The following is a 19531-nucleotide window of genomic DNA, read 5'->3' as shown; positions in this document are numbered from 1 at the left end:
ACGGTTTGCACGTGATGAGATTAGTACGGCTCCTCTATATCACCAATCTTATTTAGCCTCCGTACAGGGTGTCCTATTCCTATCCCCTTAATATTTTTATTATTCCATCGGAGTTTCATATTCCGGCAATGGTGACGGAGACTGAAACCATCCAAACGAATTACACATACATCGGACGTAATCTCACCATCACCACTACAACCGATGAATCCACAGCTTTCAGCGATTGCAACAGCGACCGATCAGGTGAGTTCACCACGACGTCGTTGGACAACCGCCGTGTACTCCTCTCACGCGCCACCGACTACTCCGACGACCTAATCAAAAACCTAGTCGCCGGACTCGCATCCAGCTCAATTGACGATCAATTACAAGCGGCTATGGAGATACGGTTACTAGCAAAGAACAATCCGGATGACCGATTGAAGATCGCTAAAGCCGGAGCAATCCAGCCGTTGATTTCGTTAATCTCATCGTCGGATTTACAGCTTCAAGAGTACGGAGTCACAGCGGTTTTGAACTTATCTCTATGCGACGAAAACAAAAAGCAGTTATGTTCTCCAGAAGCAATCAAACCGTTAGCTAACGCGTTGAAGAGTGGAACATCAACGGCTAAAGAGAACGCCGCGTGTGCGATTCTACGATTATCGCAATCAGATGAAAACAAATTGTTAATCGGACGGTTAAGAGTGATTCCGTTACTTGTGAACCTTTTAGAAACAGGAAGTGTACGTGGCAAAAAGGACGCGTGTACCGCGTTGTATTCGTTGTGTTCGGTTAAGGAGAATAAGATTAGAGCGGTGGAGTCAGGGGTTATGAAGGTGTTGGTTGAGTTGATGGCGAATTTGGGGATGAATATGGTGGATAAGGCGGCGTTTGTGACGAGTGTTTTGGTGGAGATGGTGGAGGCGAAGGTGGCGGTGGTGGAGGAAGGGGGGATTCCGGTGTTGGTGGAGATTGTTGAGGTTGGAACGCAACGGCAGAAGGAGATTGCGGTGGTGATATTGTTGCGGTTGTGTGATGAGAGTGTGGTGTACTGGAGTATGGTGGTACGGGAAGGAGCAATTCCGCCTCTTGTAGAGCTGTCGCAGTCCGGTACTAGTCGTGCTAAACAAAAGGTAACTGGTTTATTTAAAATATTTTGGGTTGAAGGTCTTGAGTTCAAATATTTCAGACAGTAAAAAAAATTCATCATTAAAAAAAAACTAATTTAATTAACTCTCTACTTTTTTATATTTTTAATAATTTGTAATAATTGTTTTCTATATAAAATTACCAAAAGAATTGTTAATATCTTGATATCGTCTAAAATGAAAATAAAATTGCACAGTTTATTCTTTTATATCTTGAATGGCATTTAATACAACTTTATTATTTAAAGGATGTGATTTTCATACATCAACTTAAGAAAACAAGTTATACAAATTATTGTAAACTGTTGTTTACATAATGCAAACCGTAGTTTATAAATAATGCATAGTGTATGAAAACGAAAACCTATAAAAATATATATTCTTAATTTTATTTAACTTTACAAGGATTTATGTTTAATTGTTTATGTGGATTCAAAGTTTTATGTTTAATAGTTTTTGAAAGTCGGTACTCGTTATGTACCAAACGCCACCTTTTCATACCCAACTCGAACTTGAGTTTTAAGTAATATAATAATACTTTTGTATAAAGTAAGTTTAATATTTATTCTAGAAACATGTAAATATATTGGATTAAATTAACAAGGCAAAGCTATATTTTAGTTTAAAAAAGTGTAGGTGGGTTTTGTCGTATTAAGAAGAATGATTGGCTAATGATTTGGATGGTGGGCAGGCGGAGACGCTGATTGAGCTTCTACGGCGACCAAGATCCGTTAACGCCGTTCACAGCGAGGATTCGTCAGATTAGCATGTTCCATTTCTTCACACCAAAATTAAATATCCAATAAACAATAGTTACAAATATGGGAATAAAACAAAATGTATAGGTTGGGATACCTCATGTGATTTTGATTTGTGTTTTTAGTTTTATTTTTTAATGTTGCATATTTTATGTTTATAGAGCATGGTATTTTCCAACGTGAAGAAACACTAACCGGACCCCGGACAGATTACTGGTAACCTGGGGGTTAGATAGATGTTTCCCACGAGAGGTTAGACCCTTGGAAGATGGTTCTTCTGATAACCTGCAAAACAGACACCGTGAGCTCGTCACTGAGAATGGGGGGTTCCTCCTTGTGACCACCCTCCGGCGTGAGAATCAGACTAGATTGCTCTTTAAATATAAAAGTATATTAAGAGATTGCTAGAGCAGATATCAGGTATAATATGATGATAATGTAGTAAGATATGATAAGATGAGATGGTCATACCATTTGTGGTATTTATAGCCGAAGGTAGATTTCCAAAGAGGTATGGCCGGCTGCAACAGTGTTCCTGTTCCACCAACAGTAGCCTACGCACGTGCCCTGCTGGTAGTTGGTGGGTAGGTAGCGGCTGATAGCGACCAGGCCTGCTGTATACTATTCCTGTTCCACCAACTGACGGCTACGCACGTGGTATGGCAGTAGTTGGTGAGTAGGCAGCGGCTAATAGTGACATACAGTGCAGGAGCATGCTGCTCGCCATACTGTTGTCAATAAGCTGTCGTATCTTTAGTCAGATCTTTTTCCCATACCTCGTCAGGTACAGTACAGAAGATCTTCCTGTATCGTACGGACTGGCTTATTTGGGCGGGAGTATTCCCCCTCCCGCCCTTGTGCGGGATAGTTCCCGGCTTCGCTCATTCCTTCAGGTGACACTGAGTGATTGAGAGCTAAGTGCCTTGTGCGTGTAGCCCTGCTGCGCGGGTGGCCTTCCCTGATGGCTTGTATCCGAGGCTGCGGGGACAGGCGGAGTCCTTCACCATCGGGAGGCATTTCCTGCGGGACCAGCTTGCGTACTGCGCGTAAGGACGTCACGTCTCTGAGCATGGTTGGTCCTGCGGATCCAGTTGGTTTCTGCGCAGACGTCCCTCTTCAAGGTGAGTCTTGCGGGTCCAACTAGGCTCTGCTGGGACCTACCTCTTCAAGTCCCCCCAGTCCAATGTTCTTCTCATGAGTGTTTAATAAAGTGAGGTGAACTTTTGGACTTTAAGCAGAGGGTTTTGAAAAGGGTTTTTTAAGGTTTTCCATGGGGATTCTTCCCGCGGAAGTCCTTGTCACTTGCAGAAATTCCCGAGTTTCCTGCTTGGTCTTTGGGTATGATGCGGGCAGGTCTGTAACCTCTTCGCAAGTCAGGAGCGTTGAGTCCCACTTGTGTGGATTCTCCATGAGGTTTTGGTAGTTTTGAACATAGTGATCAATTATGTTAAAACCACCAATTCCATCCTGGAGCTTCAAACAACGTGGTTCCCGACGTTCCCGCTATGCGGGGATGTTATTTCCGTTTCCGCAAGCATTGCCCAGAAGATCCTTCTTGGTTTCAATTCCCAGCGGAGCGCTAGGTATGTGAAGGGTTTTGCCTTAACACTGTACCTGCGCTCGTCTTACGGTTACTTTACTTCCAAGGTATTCCTGGCGTCAATTCCCTGCGGGTGCTAAGTAGGTGAAGGGTTTTGCCTTTACACTGTACCCGCACCCGTCTTATAGTTACTTGGCTGCCGAGGTACTTGGCTTCAATTCCCTGCGGGTGCTAGGTATGTGAAGGGTTTTGCCTTAACACTGTACCCGCATCCGTCTTACGGTTACTTGTTCGCCAAGGTTTACTTGGCTTCAATTCCCTGCGGGTGCTAGGTATGTGAAGGGTTTTGCCTTTACACTGTACCTGCATCCGTCTTACGGTTACTTGTTTGCCAAGGTTTACTTGGCTTCAATTCCCTGCGGGTGCTAGGTATGTGAAGGGTTTTGCCTTTACACTGTACCCGCATCCGTCTTACGGTTACTTGTTTGCCAAGGTTTACTTGGCTTCAATTCCCTGCGGGTGCTAGGTATGTGAAGGGTTTTGCCTTTACACTGTACCCGCATCCGTCTTACGGTTACTTGTTTGCCAAGGTAAGGGGTATTTTCCCGCTTACTTTTTAATATTTTTAAATTTTGAATTTTAAAATTCGAAAGGTTGGTGGAAAGATAGGAACAGTCCAAACCTCTGAAACGTCGTGCGACAGTTTCTTCTGACTGTGTCAGGACGTGCAGGAAGTTATGGTGACGTGACATTATATGGTCATTCCAGACGCTTTTTACGGCGCGTCGGCGCGATTTTTCGGGCGCGTGGCCGCGAAATTACTGGCACACGTCCTGTCAACAGCTGTTGCCAGCCTGCTTTTTGCCACGTGTCATAGTTTCATTGCACCTTCGATTTCTCTCTCCTCCGCATTAATTTCACCGCATTAATTGCGATTAGTATATAAAGGGGGAGAGGCCTCTTTGTAATCCACACTTTCACCTTTCTTCTTCTTAGTGATTTCCGGCAAATACTCCCCTTTTCAGGCAAGCATTTTCCCGAAATCACTTTCTTCTTTCTGCAAAATGTCTTCTCATGATGCTGAAGCTGTAGCCGACGATAGGAGTACTGCTGGCGAGTGCCAGTATGCTCTACCTGTCGATCAGTACCAGTACATCGTCAGGAAGTTCATGCTTGAGTCTCTTGAGCCTGAGTTTCCCGAATCCCACCAGACTGTGTACGATGCCCCCAGTGGCAAGATCGGGGTATATGCTGCATTCTTTGTGTATGGGAACCTTAGGTTCCCATTGACAAAGTTTGTGTACCGTGTCCTGGAGAGGCACGGTGTGCACCTGACCGAGGTGCATCCGATGGCGATTGCCAAGGTCCGGCACTTCGAGTGGGTGTGCCGGATTCTGGGTATTGAGCCCTACGTGGACCGCCTGATGACCTTCTATACTTGGAGGTGCGTCCAGGGGTGGTACACCCTGACAACCCGTATTAAGGGTTTGAAGATCTGCGTGACCGAGCGCAGTCTCCGATCGTGGAAGCGGGAGTTCTTCTACATCTCTGCCCGCGCCATCCCCATTGCCATGAAGTTCAAGAAGGGTCAAGCGCTTCCGAGCCTTCACGCTTCCAGCTACCAGGAGGCGGAATGGTTCGCGAAGATATCCCGGGTCCAATCTCCGGTTTACCGGTTTGCGGAGTCCGGGATGGTGCTGCTGGGGATGAGCCGGGTATGGAAGGAGGCGTCTCGGTTTCCTATCCTTCTCGAATACGGTTTGAACTCTATTCCTTATGGTATGTCTTGTCTTTCTTGCTGATATTAGTTTATTTTCTAACTGTTTCTTTTCTTTCAGAGGGGAATGACTTGGAGTCGCTCCTGTTCCCGCGGGAAGCTGACGGTCCCGTGCGGGTGGGCACTCGTGCTCTGGACGACAATGAGTTGCCCATCCTGGAGCAAACGGCGGATCGATTTGTGGAGGTCTATCCGCCGGGCCAAGAGATCCTGAGCCACCGGCAGCCATGTAAGGCGATATTCTATCCTCAACCCCTCAATGCTGTACCCGCTGCTGGAAATCCTTACATCCTGTCTTCTTCTGAGGAATCCGCAGATGGTCCTCCCCTTGTGCGGAAGAAGAAGGCTGCCGGAGGGAAGGGAAAGGAGAAGGTGGCCTCCACGGCTGATCCGGTGCTTCTATCTGACACCGAGTCAGATAGTGAAGAGGTGGCGGGGAACCCCGGTGGTGAGAAGACCACTGCTCCGGAGGCTACGACTGTTACCTCCGGAGAACCAATGACGACGACGGTGACCGGCGTCAAGAGACCGGCCCCATCGGGCTTGTCCCCGCCCCTCCGTACGTTCAGGCTCAAGAAAACCCGTAAGTACAAACATTCTTTTTTGTAGATTTATCTTACTTCATAAATTTATTAACACTTATCTTCTTGTGCAGGCGTGGATGTTGACGCATTCCAGGGTGAAGTACCGAGTAGTACCTCTCCGCCGATGACGGTAGGCTTGGTCAGCCTTCCTGAGGCGTCGACCCAGGCGCCTGCGCCTGGTCCCGCTGGTTCAGTTGCTCACTCTGAGCCGACTGTTCCAGCCGAGTTTACGCCATCGCCGGCCGTGAGTGCGATTTTTACGGCGTCCTTCACCGAGCCGGCGGTTACGATTGCTGCGGATTCTGCGGCGGCGACTGCGGCGGCTGCCACCATGCCCCCGCCACCGGCACCGATGGCCGGCCCATCAGGTACGCATGGGAGTACTCGCCAGTCTTTGCCACCTTCCCATCTGCCTGACCTTTTGGATGGGTTTCCTTTGGGTTCAGGTGATGGGTTCGGCGGTTATCGGCCTGTTATAGACCCTACAGGTGCGTAGGGTTCCTTTGGCCCTTTTTCACTTAATTTTTTTTTTATCATCTTTTTCCTAACTGCTTTTTTGTTTTTTGCAGTGTCGGATTCCAATGAAGTGTATGTTCCGCGATGGAACATACGCCGAGGAACAACCCTTCGTACCCCTGTGGAGTGCGTGGACTGGGCTCGCCACGCTGCTCCTCATGGTGCGTTGGGGGAAGCCATGGCTAGCTACCAGGAGGGTAGGCTAACCAATGAGCTTCGGGTTCTCCAGGCCCGGATGCAGCCGCGCGTCGAGCTGCTTTGTCGTGAAAACGACAAGTTGAAAGCAGCTCGCGCCAAGGACGTATCTCAGGCGCGTGCTCTTCGGGAGGAGAACCAACGGTTGACCGCAGCTGCTGCGGAGAAGGAGAAGGCCTTCAAGGCCCTCGAGGTTGAAGTTCAAGCGCGACTCGAGGCCCGCTCCAAGGCTGCCCAAGCTGTTAACGAACAGCTTCGGTTGGCTAAGGAGACTGCGAGGAACGCGACTGAGAGGGCTACCAAGGCTGAAGCCGTTGCTGAGCCTTTACGCATGGAGAACGAGGAGCTCAAGGCCCAATTAGAGGCTCTCCAACGTGCTCATGATGCCTTGGCCATGGAAGATGCCAAGAAGCTCCAAGAGATCCTGGACCAGAGGGGCGTGCTTGACCACACAGAGCGGAAGCTTAAGGGCGTTGAAGAGGCTGCTGCAAAGGAAGTGCAACTTGCCAACCTCAATAAAAGCGAAGCCGAACGCGCCTGCACCCAAGCCCTGGTTGCCAAGGAATGGCTTCTTCGAGAAGCGTTACCTCAGGTATTTTAGCTTTACGTCTTCGCGCTTTCCTTTGTTCATAGAAAATGTGTTTTGACACTTGTATTTTCTTTGTAGGTTGTGCATCGTGTCTTCTCAGAGACATCCTACGACGATGCGATGAGCGCAGCCCTCAACGCTTCTCACGAGGATGGGGAACGGGCTGGCTTCCTGTTTAGTCTAGGGTTCGTTGAGAAAGGCTTCCCGCCTTCCAACTTCCCTTTGTACAATGTTGACACTGAAGCCATATATGACCAAGCAGTAAACCAATATGCTGCCTTCCCGCATCCAGTGGTGGAGAAGGTGAACCAAGTAGCTGCTGCTGATGATGGGTTAGCTATCCTTAAAGCTTTCCTCGAACCGGCCCGTTCTTCTGATGGAGCGGGTCCAAGTGGAGGCGGCCCTGAGGCTTGATCCCGAAGATCCCTTCCCCTTGCTAGGATAGTCTTGTACGGATGTGTTTATTTTTCTTTTCGTAGGCGGGTAGTTACCCGGCCATTGTAATAATTCATTTGTGAAATATAAATCTTTTTGCGTATAAGATTGTTATTTCCTTCTTTGGGTTCCTTGCTTTATAAACTTATGACTTGCATACTTAGTTTAAATTAGCAATTTTCCAAGTGTTTAGAATAAGTTAACCTGTTGAACGTGGTTGATAATGGGTTAAAGTTTTGCTTCCTCTTTCGTGATTGTGCGGGTAGAACCGTCACTTGCACTTAGTAGGATGGCTAAACTTTAACCTTCATCTGACCTGCGTGTAGGTTTTCCTCATCTTTTGAGGATAAGTTAACCTTTGAACGTGGTTGATAATAGGTGTGAAGTTTTGCTTCCTCTTTCGTGATTGTGCGGGTAGAACCGTCACTTGCACTTAGTAGGATGGCAAAACTTTACCCTTATCTGACCTGCGTGTAGGTTTTCCTCATCCTTTGAGGATAAGTTAACCTTTGAACGTGGTTGATAATAGGTGTGAAGTTTTGCTTCCTCTTTCGTGATTGTGCGGGTAGAACCGTCACTTGCACTTAGTAGGATGGCAAAACTTTACCCTTATCTGACCTGCGTGTAGGTTTTCCTCATCCTTTGAGGATAAGTTAACCTTTGAACGTGGTTGATAATAGGTGTGAAGTTTTGCTTCCTCTTTCGTGATTGTGCGGGTAGAACCGTCACTTGCACTTAGTAGGATGGCAAAACTTTACCCTTATCTGACCTGCGTGTAGGTTTTCCTCATCCTTTTTAAGAATTGTTTTGAACCGTTCGACGCGCGGTTGTCAATAGGTTAGTGTTCAGTTTCCTTTAATGATTCATGCGGATAGACCGGCACTTTCATTTGATGGGATAATTGAACTCTTCCCCTTCAACTGACCTGCGTGAAGGTTTGCCACGTTATTGGGTTCGTGCGGGTAGAACCGCCTTCCCACGCAATGACTTCACGTAATTATGCGGTGAAAACCGGCATATTAGTGTTCAGAAAAGTATAAATGTAAAATCATCAGCTTCGATGTTCTTAAAGAGAATCATTTCCATTAGAAGTGGCTCTTGGCCTTTTCTTTACAAATTGGAATTGATTTACATGCAAACTGTGTGAATGAGCTCCCTTCCCCGTTGGGATGGGAGTGCCATCGAGCCGATACGCACCTGGTTCGGGATCTCGTTCTTTACGCAGCATGTAGTCTCGATATTGAAGCTGGAATTTTGATTCGTGTTTTCCCCAGCTGGGGTTCTACACGCACCCGCCTGCTCAGCCTTTATTGCGCCACGAGGTGCGCGAGCGTCCCATCTCTGATGAATGCTTCAACCATGTCTTTTACGTCTGTGCATTCTTCAGTGTTGTGGCCTTTTGTCTTGTGAAAGTCACAGTATTTGCTCCGATCAGCATCGTGACGATGTCGGATTATTGGAGGCTTTGGCCACGGGAGCTCTTCAGTAGCGAATATCTCAGTGACGCTCTTGGTGAGTGGCGTCCATCTGGAGTTCCGGTGCGGATGTACATTATCCCTTCCGCCCAATCTATGTTGCAAGCCGGATGAGGTGTCAAAGTTTACCCTTGACTGCCAAATGCCTTGCTTCCGCTTTTTATTTAGTCGGGCGGTGAGGACGTTGTCTTCTCTCGTTTTCTGAGTGTAGAGGTTTGTGCTCTGGGGGAGATCTCTACCCAGTTGCTTCTCCGTTTCCGCATAGCGTTTTGCTGCTGTCATGATGGCATCCCATGTGGATGGCATGCCATCTTTACCCGTTAGGGTGCGGATGAGCTCTGGGTCATGCGCGCCCTGGATGAAGGCAGCGCGAACAAGATCTTCGCTGATATTGCCCAAACTTAGCTTCTTTGAGTTGAAGCGAGTGATGAAGTTTGGCAGAGATTCATCTTCTTCTCGTATGCATTTGAGGATTGTCCATTGCTCCTCGGTATACTTCCGTTGCTGGCTGAAGTGTTGGCTAAACTTCTGCTGGAAGTCTGCCCAGTCGTAGATGTGGTTGACCGGTAGACGATCAAACCAAGCTCTAGCAGCCCCAACAAGCGTCATTTGGAACATGTAGCACCACGTGGGTTCCGTCCAATTGCTGACGGTTGCCCCAGCTATAAATCTGTTCAAATGATCGTCTGGATCAGATATACCGTCATATGTGCCTATGTTAGGCATTTGTTTGGCACTCTTTGGGGCGATTGCTTCCGCAATGTCCCTTGCAAATTTGGACGTTCCCGCATTTGCTACGTTTGGTCTGAACGTTTTGGAGAAGTCTCGTGGACTTCCACCTATGCTTTTTGGTTTGAAGGCTTGTCCAAAATGCCTTTTCGGTTGGGATTCCATTTCCTTACGCTTCCCTTTTGCCCTATGGCGAGGGTTCGCGTCGGAGTCGGATTCCTCCGAGTCATCCAAGTAATCTTCGAATTCGTCAGCCTGTTGGACGGAACGCAGGCGTTCGTCCAACTCAGCCTGGAATTCCTTTTGTCGTGCCTCCGCCCATGCCTTGACTTCATCGAGAGTTTGGCGGGGGAGTCTTCGTTTCTCAACCTGGGTATCAGTGGATCCCAGTAGGCGATCATTTACTGCACTTGCCCCAGCCTGAGTAACTGGGGTAGTGTTCGTAAAATTTACTTCACTTGCCCCGGCTTGGGTAACCGGGGTAGTGTTTGTAAAAACTGTGTTACCGGTGTTCATCCCAGTAGCTGGGGTTGTGGTTACCGGAATTTCTCTAACCATCTTTTGTAGAAAGTTTGAAAAAACTGGACAGATAAAGTTCTAGCTTTATGCACGGATGGCGCCAATGAAGAAACACTAACCGGACCCCGGACAGATTACTGGTAACCTGGGGGTTAGATAGATGTTTCCCACGAGGGGTTAGACCCTTGGAAGATGGTTCTTCTGATAACCTGCAAAACAGACACCGTGAGCTCGTCACTGAGAAGGGGGGGGTTCCTCCTTGTGACCACCCTCCGGCGTGAGAATCAGACTAGATTGCTCTTTAAATATAAAAGTATATTAAGAGATTGCTAGAGCAGATATCAGGTATAATATGATGATAATGTAGTAAGATATGATAATATGAGATGGTCATACCATTTGTGGTATTTATAGCCGAAGGTAGGTTTCCAAAGAGGTATGGCCGGCTGCAACAGTGTTCCTGTTCCACCAACAGTAGCCTACGCACGTGCCCTGCTGGTAGTTGGTGGGTAGGTAGCGGCTGATAGCGACCAGGCCTGCTGTATACTATTCCTGTTCCACCAACTGACGGCTACGCACGTGGTATGGCAGTAGTTGGTGAGTAGGCAGCGGCTAATAGTGACATACAGTGCAGGAGCATGCTGCTCGCCATACTGTTGTCAATAAGCTGTCGTATCTTTAGTCAGATCTTTTTCCCATACCTCGTCAGGTACAGTACAGAAGATCTTCCTGTATCGTACGGACTGGCTTATTTGGGCGGGAGTATTCCCCCTCCCGCCCTTGTGCGGGATAGTTCCCAGCTTCGCTCATTCCTTCAGGTGACACTGAGTGATTGAGAGCTAAGTGCCTTGTGCGTGTAGCCCTGCTGCGCGGGTGGCCTTCCCTGATGGCTTGTATCCGAGGCTGCGGGGACAGGCGGAGTCCTTCACCATCGGGAGGCATTTCCTGCGGGACCAGCTTGCGTACTGCGCGTAAGGACGTCACGTCTCTGAGCATGGTTGGTCCTGCGGATCCAGTTGGTTTCTGCGCAGACGTCCCTCTTCAAGGTGAGTCTTGCGGGTCCAACTAGGCTCTGCTGGGACCTACCTCTTCACAACGTCGAAAGTTTTCTATTGTACATTGATTTGTTGTTTTAAGGTAGTAACATAATTCCAATCCGGTTTTAGGGTCTCTTATCATGATAGAAAAGACACTTCACACTTGTATTTATTATAAGAAAATTATAACTAGTGAACAAGCAAACACTAAATACTAAATGGTCTTGATACTGACTTTCACATTAAAAAACCTCCACACTAACAGAAATGTTGTCAGTCTTGCTAGAGAAAAACAAATCTATTTGTGATCATCCTTAGCGTGAATAAGTGTGTGTGCAATATATGCAATCATCAAAAATAACTATATAAGAGAGAGCATTGAGAGAGTGAATGACCTGATTTGCATGATATTACAAGTGTATATACCAAGTATTGTTACAAGTCATTGTTAAGCAGAAATGGTTCAAGGCCTTCTTCCCTAACTATGTTTTTTAAGCAAGATTGTGTATCAGTAGAAGTCAATCCAGCAATGGCACGCCATAAAATATAAAGAATTTCACATGTTCTTGTTATATTTCAATAAACCCATGTGTTTTTAAACTTCCTTGTAATAAACTCATAAGTCTTATCTATTAATTGTTGCTTCTAACTATTTAATCTTTTTTTAATGATTTTTACAAAATTAAACATGTGATCATGTATGTCAAGGAGCGAAGTAAAGAGAAAAAAATAGTAATAATAAGAATCAATTAATTATATTGATAACATCAAGATAGACAAATACCCGTTAATAATCATGTTAGAAACAAGTCATAATAGCACGTTCAAGAGTATACCAAACTTGGTGCCTAACAGCTTAAGCAATGTGTTAACATGCTTTTGATTAACTGAAAATCCCCGTGTGAATTAAGTTATGTGATTATAATTGATGTTTCCTTGGGTCCACCGAACATTAGAGGGTGATCGACATTTATAGCCAACGAGATCAAGAGAAGTTTCCTTTAGCGAGGCATCTTCGAATCAGTCACAATGCATATTAAGGAACTGAACATTGAACAACTTGTGACAACTGTGAAGTCAAGCAACGAATTCTTTTCAACTTCAATCAATCGTGTATTTGGAATGTAGAGGCTGGATGCCTGGATCGATGAAGGCCTAGATGGACTTCAAGGAGACATCTCAAGACAAGCCCACGTCCAAACATAGCCCACTCATTAGATTAACCGCCCAACATGCAGCATAAACAAAATTACAAAATCAACCAACATTTATAATTTATTAAATCACAAAAACTTAAATAATAATTGTAAGCATACTTATCCTAAAATAATGTCACAAATGACTACATGTTGAATGTGATATAAGCTTCTTAAATTAACGAAAATAAACAAAGATTCGTATTCATAACGACTAAATTTGTATTGTGAAAGGTGTTGATGCATTTAAGATTAGGGTTATAATCCTAAGTGATTCGAAATAATGTCCTCAACCTTACTATCATGTGGATAGTCACTTGACCCACTAGAACATGTCAACATAGATGAAATAATATCATTGGTTCCAAAAATGATCCAAATCCGAATTAACTGATTGAACTAAATCAAAATAACAAACTCAAACTAATAGCTGATGGTTCGTTTCTTTAATTAAAAATCACAGTTCGGTTTCGATTATACCTCATTCTAAAACCAAAATAATCACCAAACAGAACTTGTTTGAACGTTCGTTATTAGTTGTGACTTCACTCAAATTCATTATTTTGAGCCCGAAGTTTCTAACACACCATGGGTTCATTTCACTACTTTGCATCGGGCATGCGTTCTAAAGCCATGTAAGTGTTCTCATTGTTTCTGGATCCATATCCCTGATCCTTTACCCCAATTGCTTCACATTCTTGTATATTTTTCCAATCCGGTGAAAATTCACTGGTTTTCACCGCAAAATTTCACATATATACCTCCCACCTCATCTCCCATTCTCTCCATTCTCGGACAACTCCATGCAGCCTTAGGGGCGGTTCCATCAGCAGTGACGGTGGTTCCCGACATGTTATTTATACACATGGGTTTAAAGCAAAGGTCTTGAATCAAGTCCGGAATCTTTTCCTGAGGTGGATGAGGATGTTCAGTCAAAAAGGATATCAAGAAACACCGAAACAGCTCTCTCTCCAGTCACCCTCTATCCTTAAAATCTTAAATATAAAAAAAATCTTAAATAAAGTAAAATTTAGAGCCGGCAATATGAGCGGGTTTGGAAAATTGGTCAACCCTATGAGTTTATATTGCATGAGTTGATTCAACCAAAAGATGGCGTTTATTTCAATACCTAGAAAGATTATACCCCAGAAACATGGGTCTGACAAAGATTAAAGGTTGCAGCATCAGAAGTGCTACACAATCAGGGTACCCCAAGATGATTTGTATAAGAAATTCAAGGGTTTAAACGGTGATTTTCTAGAGATTCGTTCGTTCATTGACAATGAAAAGTTCAGATTGGCATATCTTGTTCCTTATAGTATTACAGATATATATTGTAATGTGTTTGTACATTAATGTTCAACAAGCAAGCTGTGCAAGCATCGACCCAGACTCGAGCAGGCTTGGCTTGTTATCTCAATCTTAGCTAGAAGCTGGGCATGCATCAAACAAGCCAGTTAATGGCTTAGTGAGCTGACTCCCTTTTTTTTTATTTTTTTATTTTAATGATCTTATAGATTCTTATTTAAACTTTGAAGAACAATTTAAAGACAATCTCAATAAAACAAGCTACAAGCACAAAAACTCGGTTTGAGTCATGAGCTAATTGAGTCAGCTCAATGATCATGCATCATCCATGCGCCTGCTGCGGTTAGAAGCACTTGGTGAAAAACAGATTAGAATGGTTGCACCTTTGTCCAATAATCTAATCTTTCTTTTACCTTTGTCCATACTCAAATGTCTTGCTAGCTTATAAACAGTACAGCTGACCTATGCATACAGATTACAAATAAATATATATTGGCTTTCAATAATCATAAGCCTAAACCACTTTATTTAAGGTTCACAAAGCCAATAACACCAAGAGCGCTCATCGATCAAATGTTAAATCACAAAGGTACAAATGTGAGTATTGGTTGCAAAAAACAAACCCATTTTTGAACCAATTAAAAACTTTTAGAAAACAATAAGATCACATTCAACTCACGAGCACATACAGCGGCTTGTCTCCTAATCTCACCCGACCCTGAAACCAGTAAGATGATGCAAGTTAATACCATTCATAGTCACAAAATACAAACCAAAAATCCAACCACAAGTATGAGAACATATATTAATAATGTTACTTCTAAGTAATAAAAAACCATACCTTCAAGTCAGGCAATTCAATAACGCAAGCACACTCGACTACCTTGACTCCAACTCGCTCTGAAATGAAAAGAGCAACACTTTGAAGATGATAATAAAAAATAATAATAATAATAGTAATAATAGTAATAACAACAGCGTTTAAAACAAATATTACCGAGTAAATTGATTGCAGCACACAAGGTTCCACCAGTCGCAATTAAATCATCTATTACAAGAGCGCGTTCGCCTTCTTGTACAGCTCCAACATGCATCTCAATTTTATCTGTTCCATACTCCAACGAATACTCTTCTGATATAACAGCTCCTGTAATAACACAAATGATCAACAGTCAACACCTTATAAAGAAAAACCTTATCTTTATTTCTACATGTGCATAACTGCATACTACAAAACATCAAAAAAGCCGTATCTGTATTACCTTCATGATTTGTCACATATTAATCAAGTGCACACAATTACACACACATAGACGACTAGAATATACAAAAAAATAAAGACTTGAAGTTAATATACCAGGTAACTTGTTTGGTTTTCGCATAGGAACAAATTTTGCACCAATGGCCAATGCGATCGGTGGACCAAAAATGAATCCTCTTGCCTCAACACCTGCATTATTATAACTATAATCAGCTCATATCACATTCATACAAATAGAGAAGGAAAACAGTGTAAATGTGAATTTCAACTTAAAAGCAGATAGAGCTGTTCAAAAAGTTCGCGGCTCGTTCGAAATAAGTTCGATTTTAAATGAGCCAGCTTGGCCCGTGGGCTCGTTTAGATTAAACTCAAAATTTGAATATCTATAGCATACCAAAAAAAATAAAAAAGAAAAATAATACATATATTATATATTATGCCACTCAATCTTTAAACACTATAAAAAAGAACAAAAATAAAATATATAACGTCATAAATTCTCTAGTATATTGATTTTATATAAAATTTATGTTAAAATTATATCTGTGTCTTTTATATATCAAAATCTGTTAAAAAAAAGTTAAATAAATAACAAATAAAAAAAATTAGAGGAGCTCGGGTTGAGGTTTAAACGAGCCGAGCTCAAGCCAGCTCGTTTAAGTTCTAGCTCGAGCACGCCCTGGCTCATTAAGCAGGTAAGCAGCTTAAATCTGAAACAAATTAGTGTTTATAACTTTTTAGAATAAATCTGTACAGATCTCATATTTTAAAACGTATAAACAAACCCTAACTAGGAAGATGAAGATATATAATATAATATTATTACCAGCAACAACGGAGATGTCTTTATCTCTATACCTCTCAACGAACAGATCGATGGTGTCCTTAAACGCCACCGGATCAAGCAACAGCGTCGTTATATCCTGAAACAATATCCCTACGCACACACCGAACTCAAACCTAATCAGTTAATAATATCTCTGAAACATATAAAGTAGTTGTAAGTGTTTTGTGTACCTGGTTTGGGGAAGTCTGGAATGACGCGAATGGCGGATGTGATACGGGGGATGCGGTCGTCTTTGGCGACGCCGTCACGGTTGCCGTCGGAAGTAGGAGCCGCCATGGGAGACAAGTGGTAGTGGCGGCTGCCGGAGATGGAGGGTTTTGTTTTTGTTTTTAGCAAGTGAGTTTGAGTGGATTGACCAAATTGCCACTGTATTATTATTATTATTATTATTATTATTATTATTATTATTATTATTATTATTATTATTATTATTATTATGACTTTGAGTGTGTTTGGGAGTTTAGTTTAGTTGTGATGATGTCGGAGTTGATTGCTTTTTAAGTGGTGGTATTCATGTTTGGTGAAAGGAATATAGTTAAAAACGGCCCTATCTTGATATTAATATTGTATTTTTTTCACTAAAATTAGCAACCTTTTTTTTTCCTTTACTAGTTAAGTATTCACGTGTCCACGCTCATTGCACCCATAATTTGGACGTGTTCGTTTCACAGAATTTATGAGAATCCAAAGAAATTGAAATTAAAATCTCATAACATAACGTGTTCATTTTGTTGGCATTGGAATCTTAATTCCATTTTGGTGTGTTCGGTTATCAAGGAATTGGAATTCAAATCCTACAAATTCTTTTAAATAAAGAGATTCTAAATCCTTACAAAATGTGGAGTATTTCAAGTGAATTCGTTGTAATCTTTCCTCGGATTGGGGGGGGGGGGGTTAACAAGAACAACGAATAAAACATTTTAGTTTTTTTGCTTTTTTTGTTTTCGATATATATTTTGAGTTATGAATTTTTTTATTATTTTTGAATATTTTTTTGAAGAGTTTTTGATCTTAATAGAAAATCTCTAAAAAATTCAAAAAAATAAAAAAAAATTATAATGCAAAATATAAATAAAAAACAAAAAATCTAAAAAACTAAAATGTTTCCACCGTTATCCTCGTTAAAAAAAATCGATTTCAATTAATTTATCAAACTAACACATCAAGAATGGAATTGGATTTCAATTCCTTCAAATTTCAATTCTTATTGGAATGTTCAGATTCCAAATCCTATTCCTTCCAATTCCAAATCCTATACAAATTCAAATTCTAATTTCATTACATTCTGTGAAACGAACACGCCCTTTGTCTTAATGTAACGGGATTTGGCTACCATGTTACATATACCTCAAGATTTGGCTGCATCCATTACTACCAAAAACTTTAACAAATTAACATGATTTTTTTGTATAACAAATGCATTATAAAGTTCAATTCATTATATGACAATTTCAATTTCTTTCACCAATCTTTCACCAAATTCAGTTGTGAAACCAATTTTTTTAAGCCTTAATTTCTTTGACTGATTTAATTTTAAAAGAAAAAAAATTATAAACCAAATGAAACCCTAAAATGCTTATATATTCTAGTTTTAATCTTTATTATTTACAAACATTCAATTCTTCAACTTAAAACTTTTAAATTTTGGGCATCTGGTTAGTTATAATTCAACATTATTGAAAATTGAATCCAAAATTCTATTTTTTTTTAACAATTTAATACATTAATGAATTGACATTAGATATGAAGGATGAAGTTAATTGAGAAGTAAAGTGCAATTTTCGTCCTTGTGGTTTGACAAATAATGCGAATTTAGTCCAAAAAGTTTATTTTTTGCATATAGACCCTCCACATTTCCCAATTATTGTCAATTACATCCAAATCACTAACTCCGTTAAATTGAATCGTTAACTTAGGGGTAGACATGTCTCTTCACTATTTCTTTATTACATGAGTATAGTGCCAAAATCGTCCCTGAAGTTTGGTCACATTTGTGAATTTCGTCCAAAAATATTTTTTTTTTGTAAATAGACCTCGATGTTTCCCAACTGTTGCCAAGTTCATCCAATTTGTTAACTCGGTCTAAATTCAACGTTAACTCAGTGGTGTTACTGTCCTTTTACATATTTGTTTACATTGTTATTATTATTACGCTGAGCTAAACCTCTTATATGACTAAAAATAAAGAAGAATAAACAAACGCATATTATATTGGATTCAAACATAAAAATTGTGAAGTGTTATATATGTCATCGAACAAACATATAATAATAATAATAATAATAATAAGAATAATAATAATAATAATAATAATGTAAACAAACATGTAAAAGGACAGTAACACCCATAAGTTAACGTCGAATTTAGGCCGAGTTAACAATTTGGACAAAATTGGCAACAGTTGGGAAAAATCGAGGGTCTACTTGCGAAAAAAAATATTTTTAGACGAAATTCGCAAATATGACCAAACCTCAGGGACGAATTTGGCACTTTACTCATATAATAAAGAAATAGTGAAAAGACATGTCTACCCCTGACTTAACGATTAAATTTAACGAGGTTAGTGATTTGGATGTAATTGGCAAGAATTGAGAAACGTGGAGGGTCCATATGCAAAAAATAAACTTTTTGAACTAAATTCGCATTATTTGCCAAACCACAAGGACGAAAATGACACTTTACTCAACTTAATTTCATAACTATCAATCAAATATAATATAACTTAACAACCATAACATATTATTTATTAGTTTCAAATTTCTAGTATTACGTGAATATAGTTTTATGACTTCATATATGTAACCACAAAATTACATACATGTGCTGCTTGTTTTTTAAGAGGTCAAATGTTTGCAGTCTGCGGACCATATCTGCAGGCATATGCAGCAAAAGAGATGGACCAAACCTTTGCAGTCTGCAACAAGAAGCTTGTTTGTTTTTAAACGTCTGTAGACTGTTATAATAAACGAAAAATTAAACAGACCGATTTTTTTAAACTTTATTCAACAACAAACTAGTAATAATTATACAGTTTTAACAATAATCAAACAACAAACATTCATAAACCTTCTATAAACTTTAATCAACAACAAACTAGTAATAACTGTACAATTTTAACAAAAAATCAAACAACACATTCATAAATCTAAACATTATACAAACTTTATTCAACAACAAACTAGTAATAATAGAACAATTACAATAATTGTGAATAGACTATCAAATCTTGAAGAAATAAGCATGCCAAGGTAGATGGTAGTGGAGGTGGCTGCTAGGGCTGGAGGTGGCGGAGCAGCGTGTGGCGAAGGTGATGTGGGGAGAAAGGAAGGCAGCGGCGGTCGGCTGGGGTAGGTGGAGGAGCAGTGGCGGTCAGCTGGGTTTAGTGGAGGAGCAGCGGCGACGGTCGGCTAGAGAGGAGCAGCGGCGGCGACGACTATTGCGGCGCCGGAGGTAGAGGTCGCCGGTGATACACCGCCGTCAGTGAAGGTCGCTGGTGGTGCGGCGCCAGCAGTAGAGGTCGCAGTTGTGCGGCGCAGCTGTTGAGGAGATGGTAGGGGAAGAGATGAAGGGGAAGAGATGGTAGAATGAAAGGGGGCTAGGGTTTTGAATGAGATAAAAGATGCAGAAGACTT

At 41.9% G+C, this 19531-nt stretch overlaps 2 protein-coding genes across 2 annotated transcripts; one reads left to right on the top strand and one right to left on the bottom strand.

Moving 5' to 3' along the window:
- The first annotated feature begins 128 nt into the window (after nt 1-128).
- Nucleotides 129-1931, top strand: LOC143627843 (uncharacterized). Its single transcript, XM_077097564.1, has 2 exons — nt 129-1118; nt 1825-1931. The coding sequence occupies exons 1-2, from the start codon at nt 129-131 to the stop codon at nt 1897-1899; spliced, it is 1065 nt and encodes a 354-aa protein (XP_076953679.1). The 3' UTR covers nt 1900-1931.
- A 12377-nt stretch (nt 1932-14308) lies between these two features.
- Nucleotides 14309-16191, bottom strand: LOC143627784 (adenine phosphoribosyltransferase 1-like). Its single transcript, XM_077097527.1, has 6 exons — nt 16070-16191; nt 15879-15989; nt 15149-15241; nt 14789-14938; nt 14633-14691; nt 14309-14509 (listed from the first exon to the last, which is right to left on the bottom strand). The coding sequence occupies exons 1-6, from the start codon at nt 16173-16175 to the stop codon at nt 14462-14464; spliced, it is 567 nt and encodes a 188-aa protein (XP_076953642.1). The 5' UTR covers nt 16176-16191; the 3' UTR covers nt 14309-14461.
- Nucleotides 16192-19531: the final 3340 nt, after the last annotated feature.

The sequence above is a fragment of the Bidens hawaiensis genome, unplaced genomic scaffold (genome assembly GCF_021521415.1).
Source record: "Bidens hawaiensis isolate Kalapana, Puna unplaced genomic scaffold, B.hawaiensis_p1.1 tig00004743_1, whole genome shotgun sequence".
In the NCBI taxonomy this organism is placed as follows: domain Eukaryota; kingdom Viridiplantae; phylum Streptophyta; class Magnoliopsida; order Asterales; family Asteraceae; genus Bidens; species Bidens hawaiensis.
The sequence above is the reverse complement of the archived record's forward strand: the minus strand, read 5'-3'. Positions and strand labels throughout refer to the sequence as shown.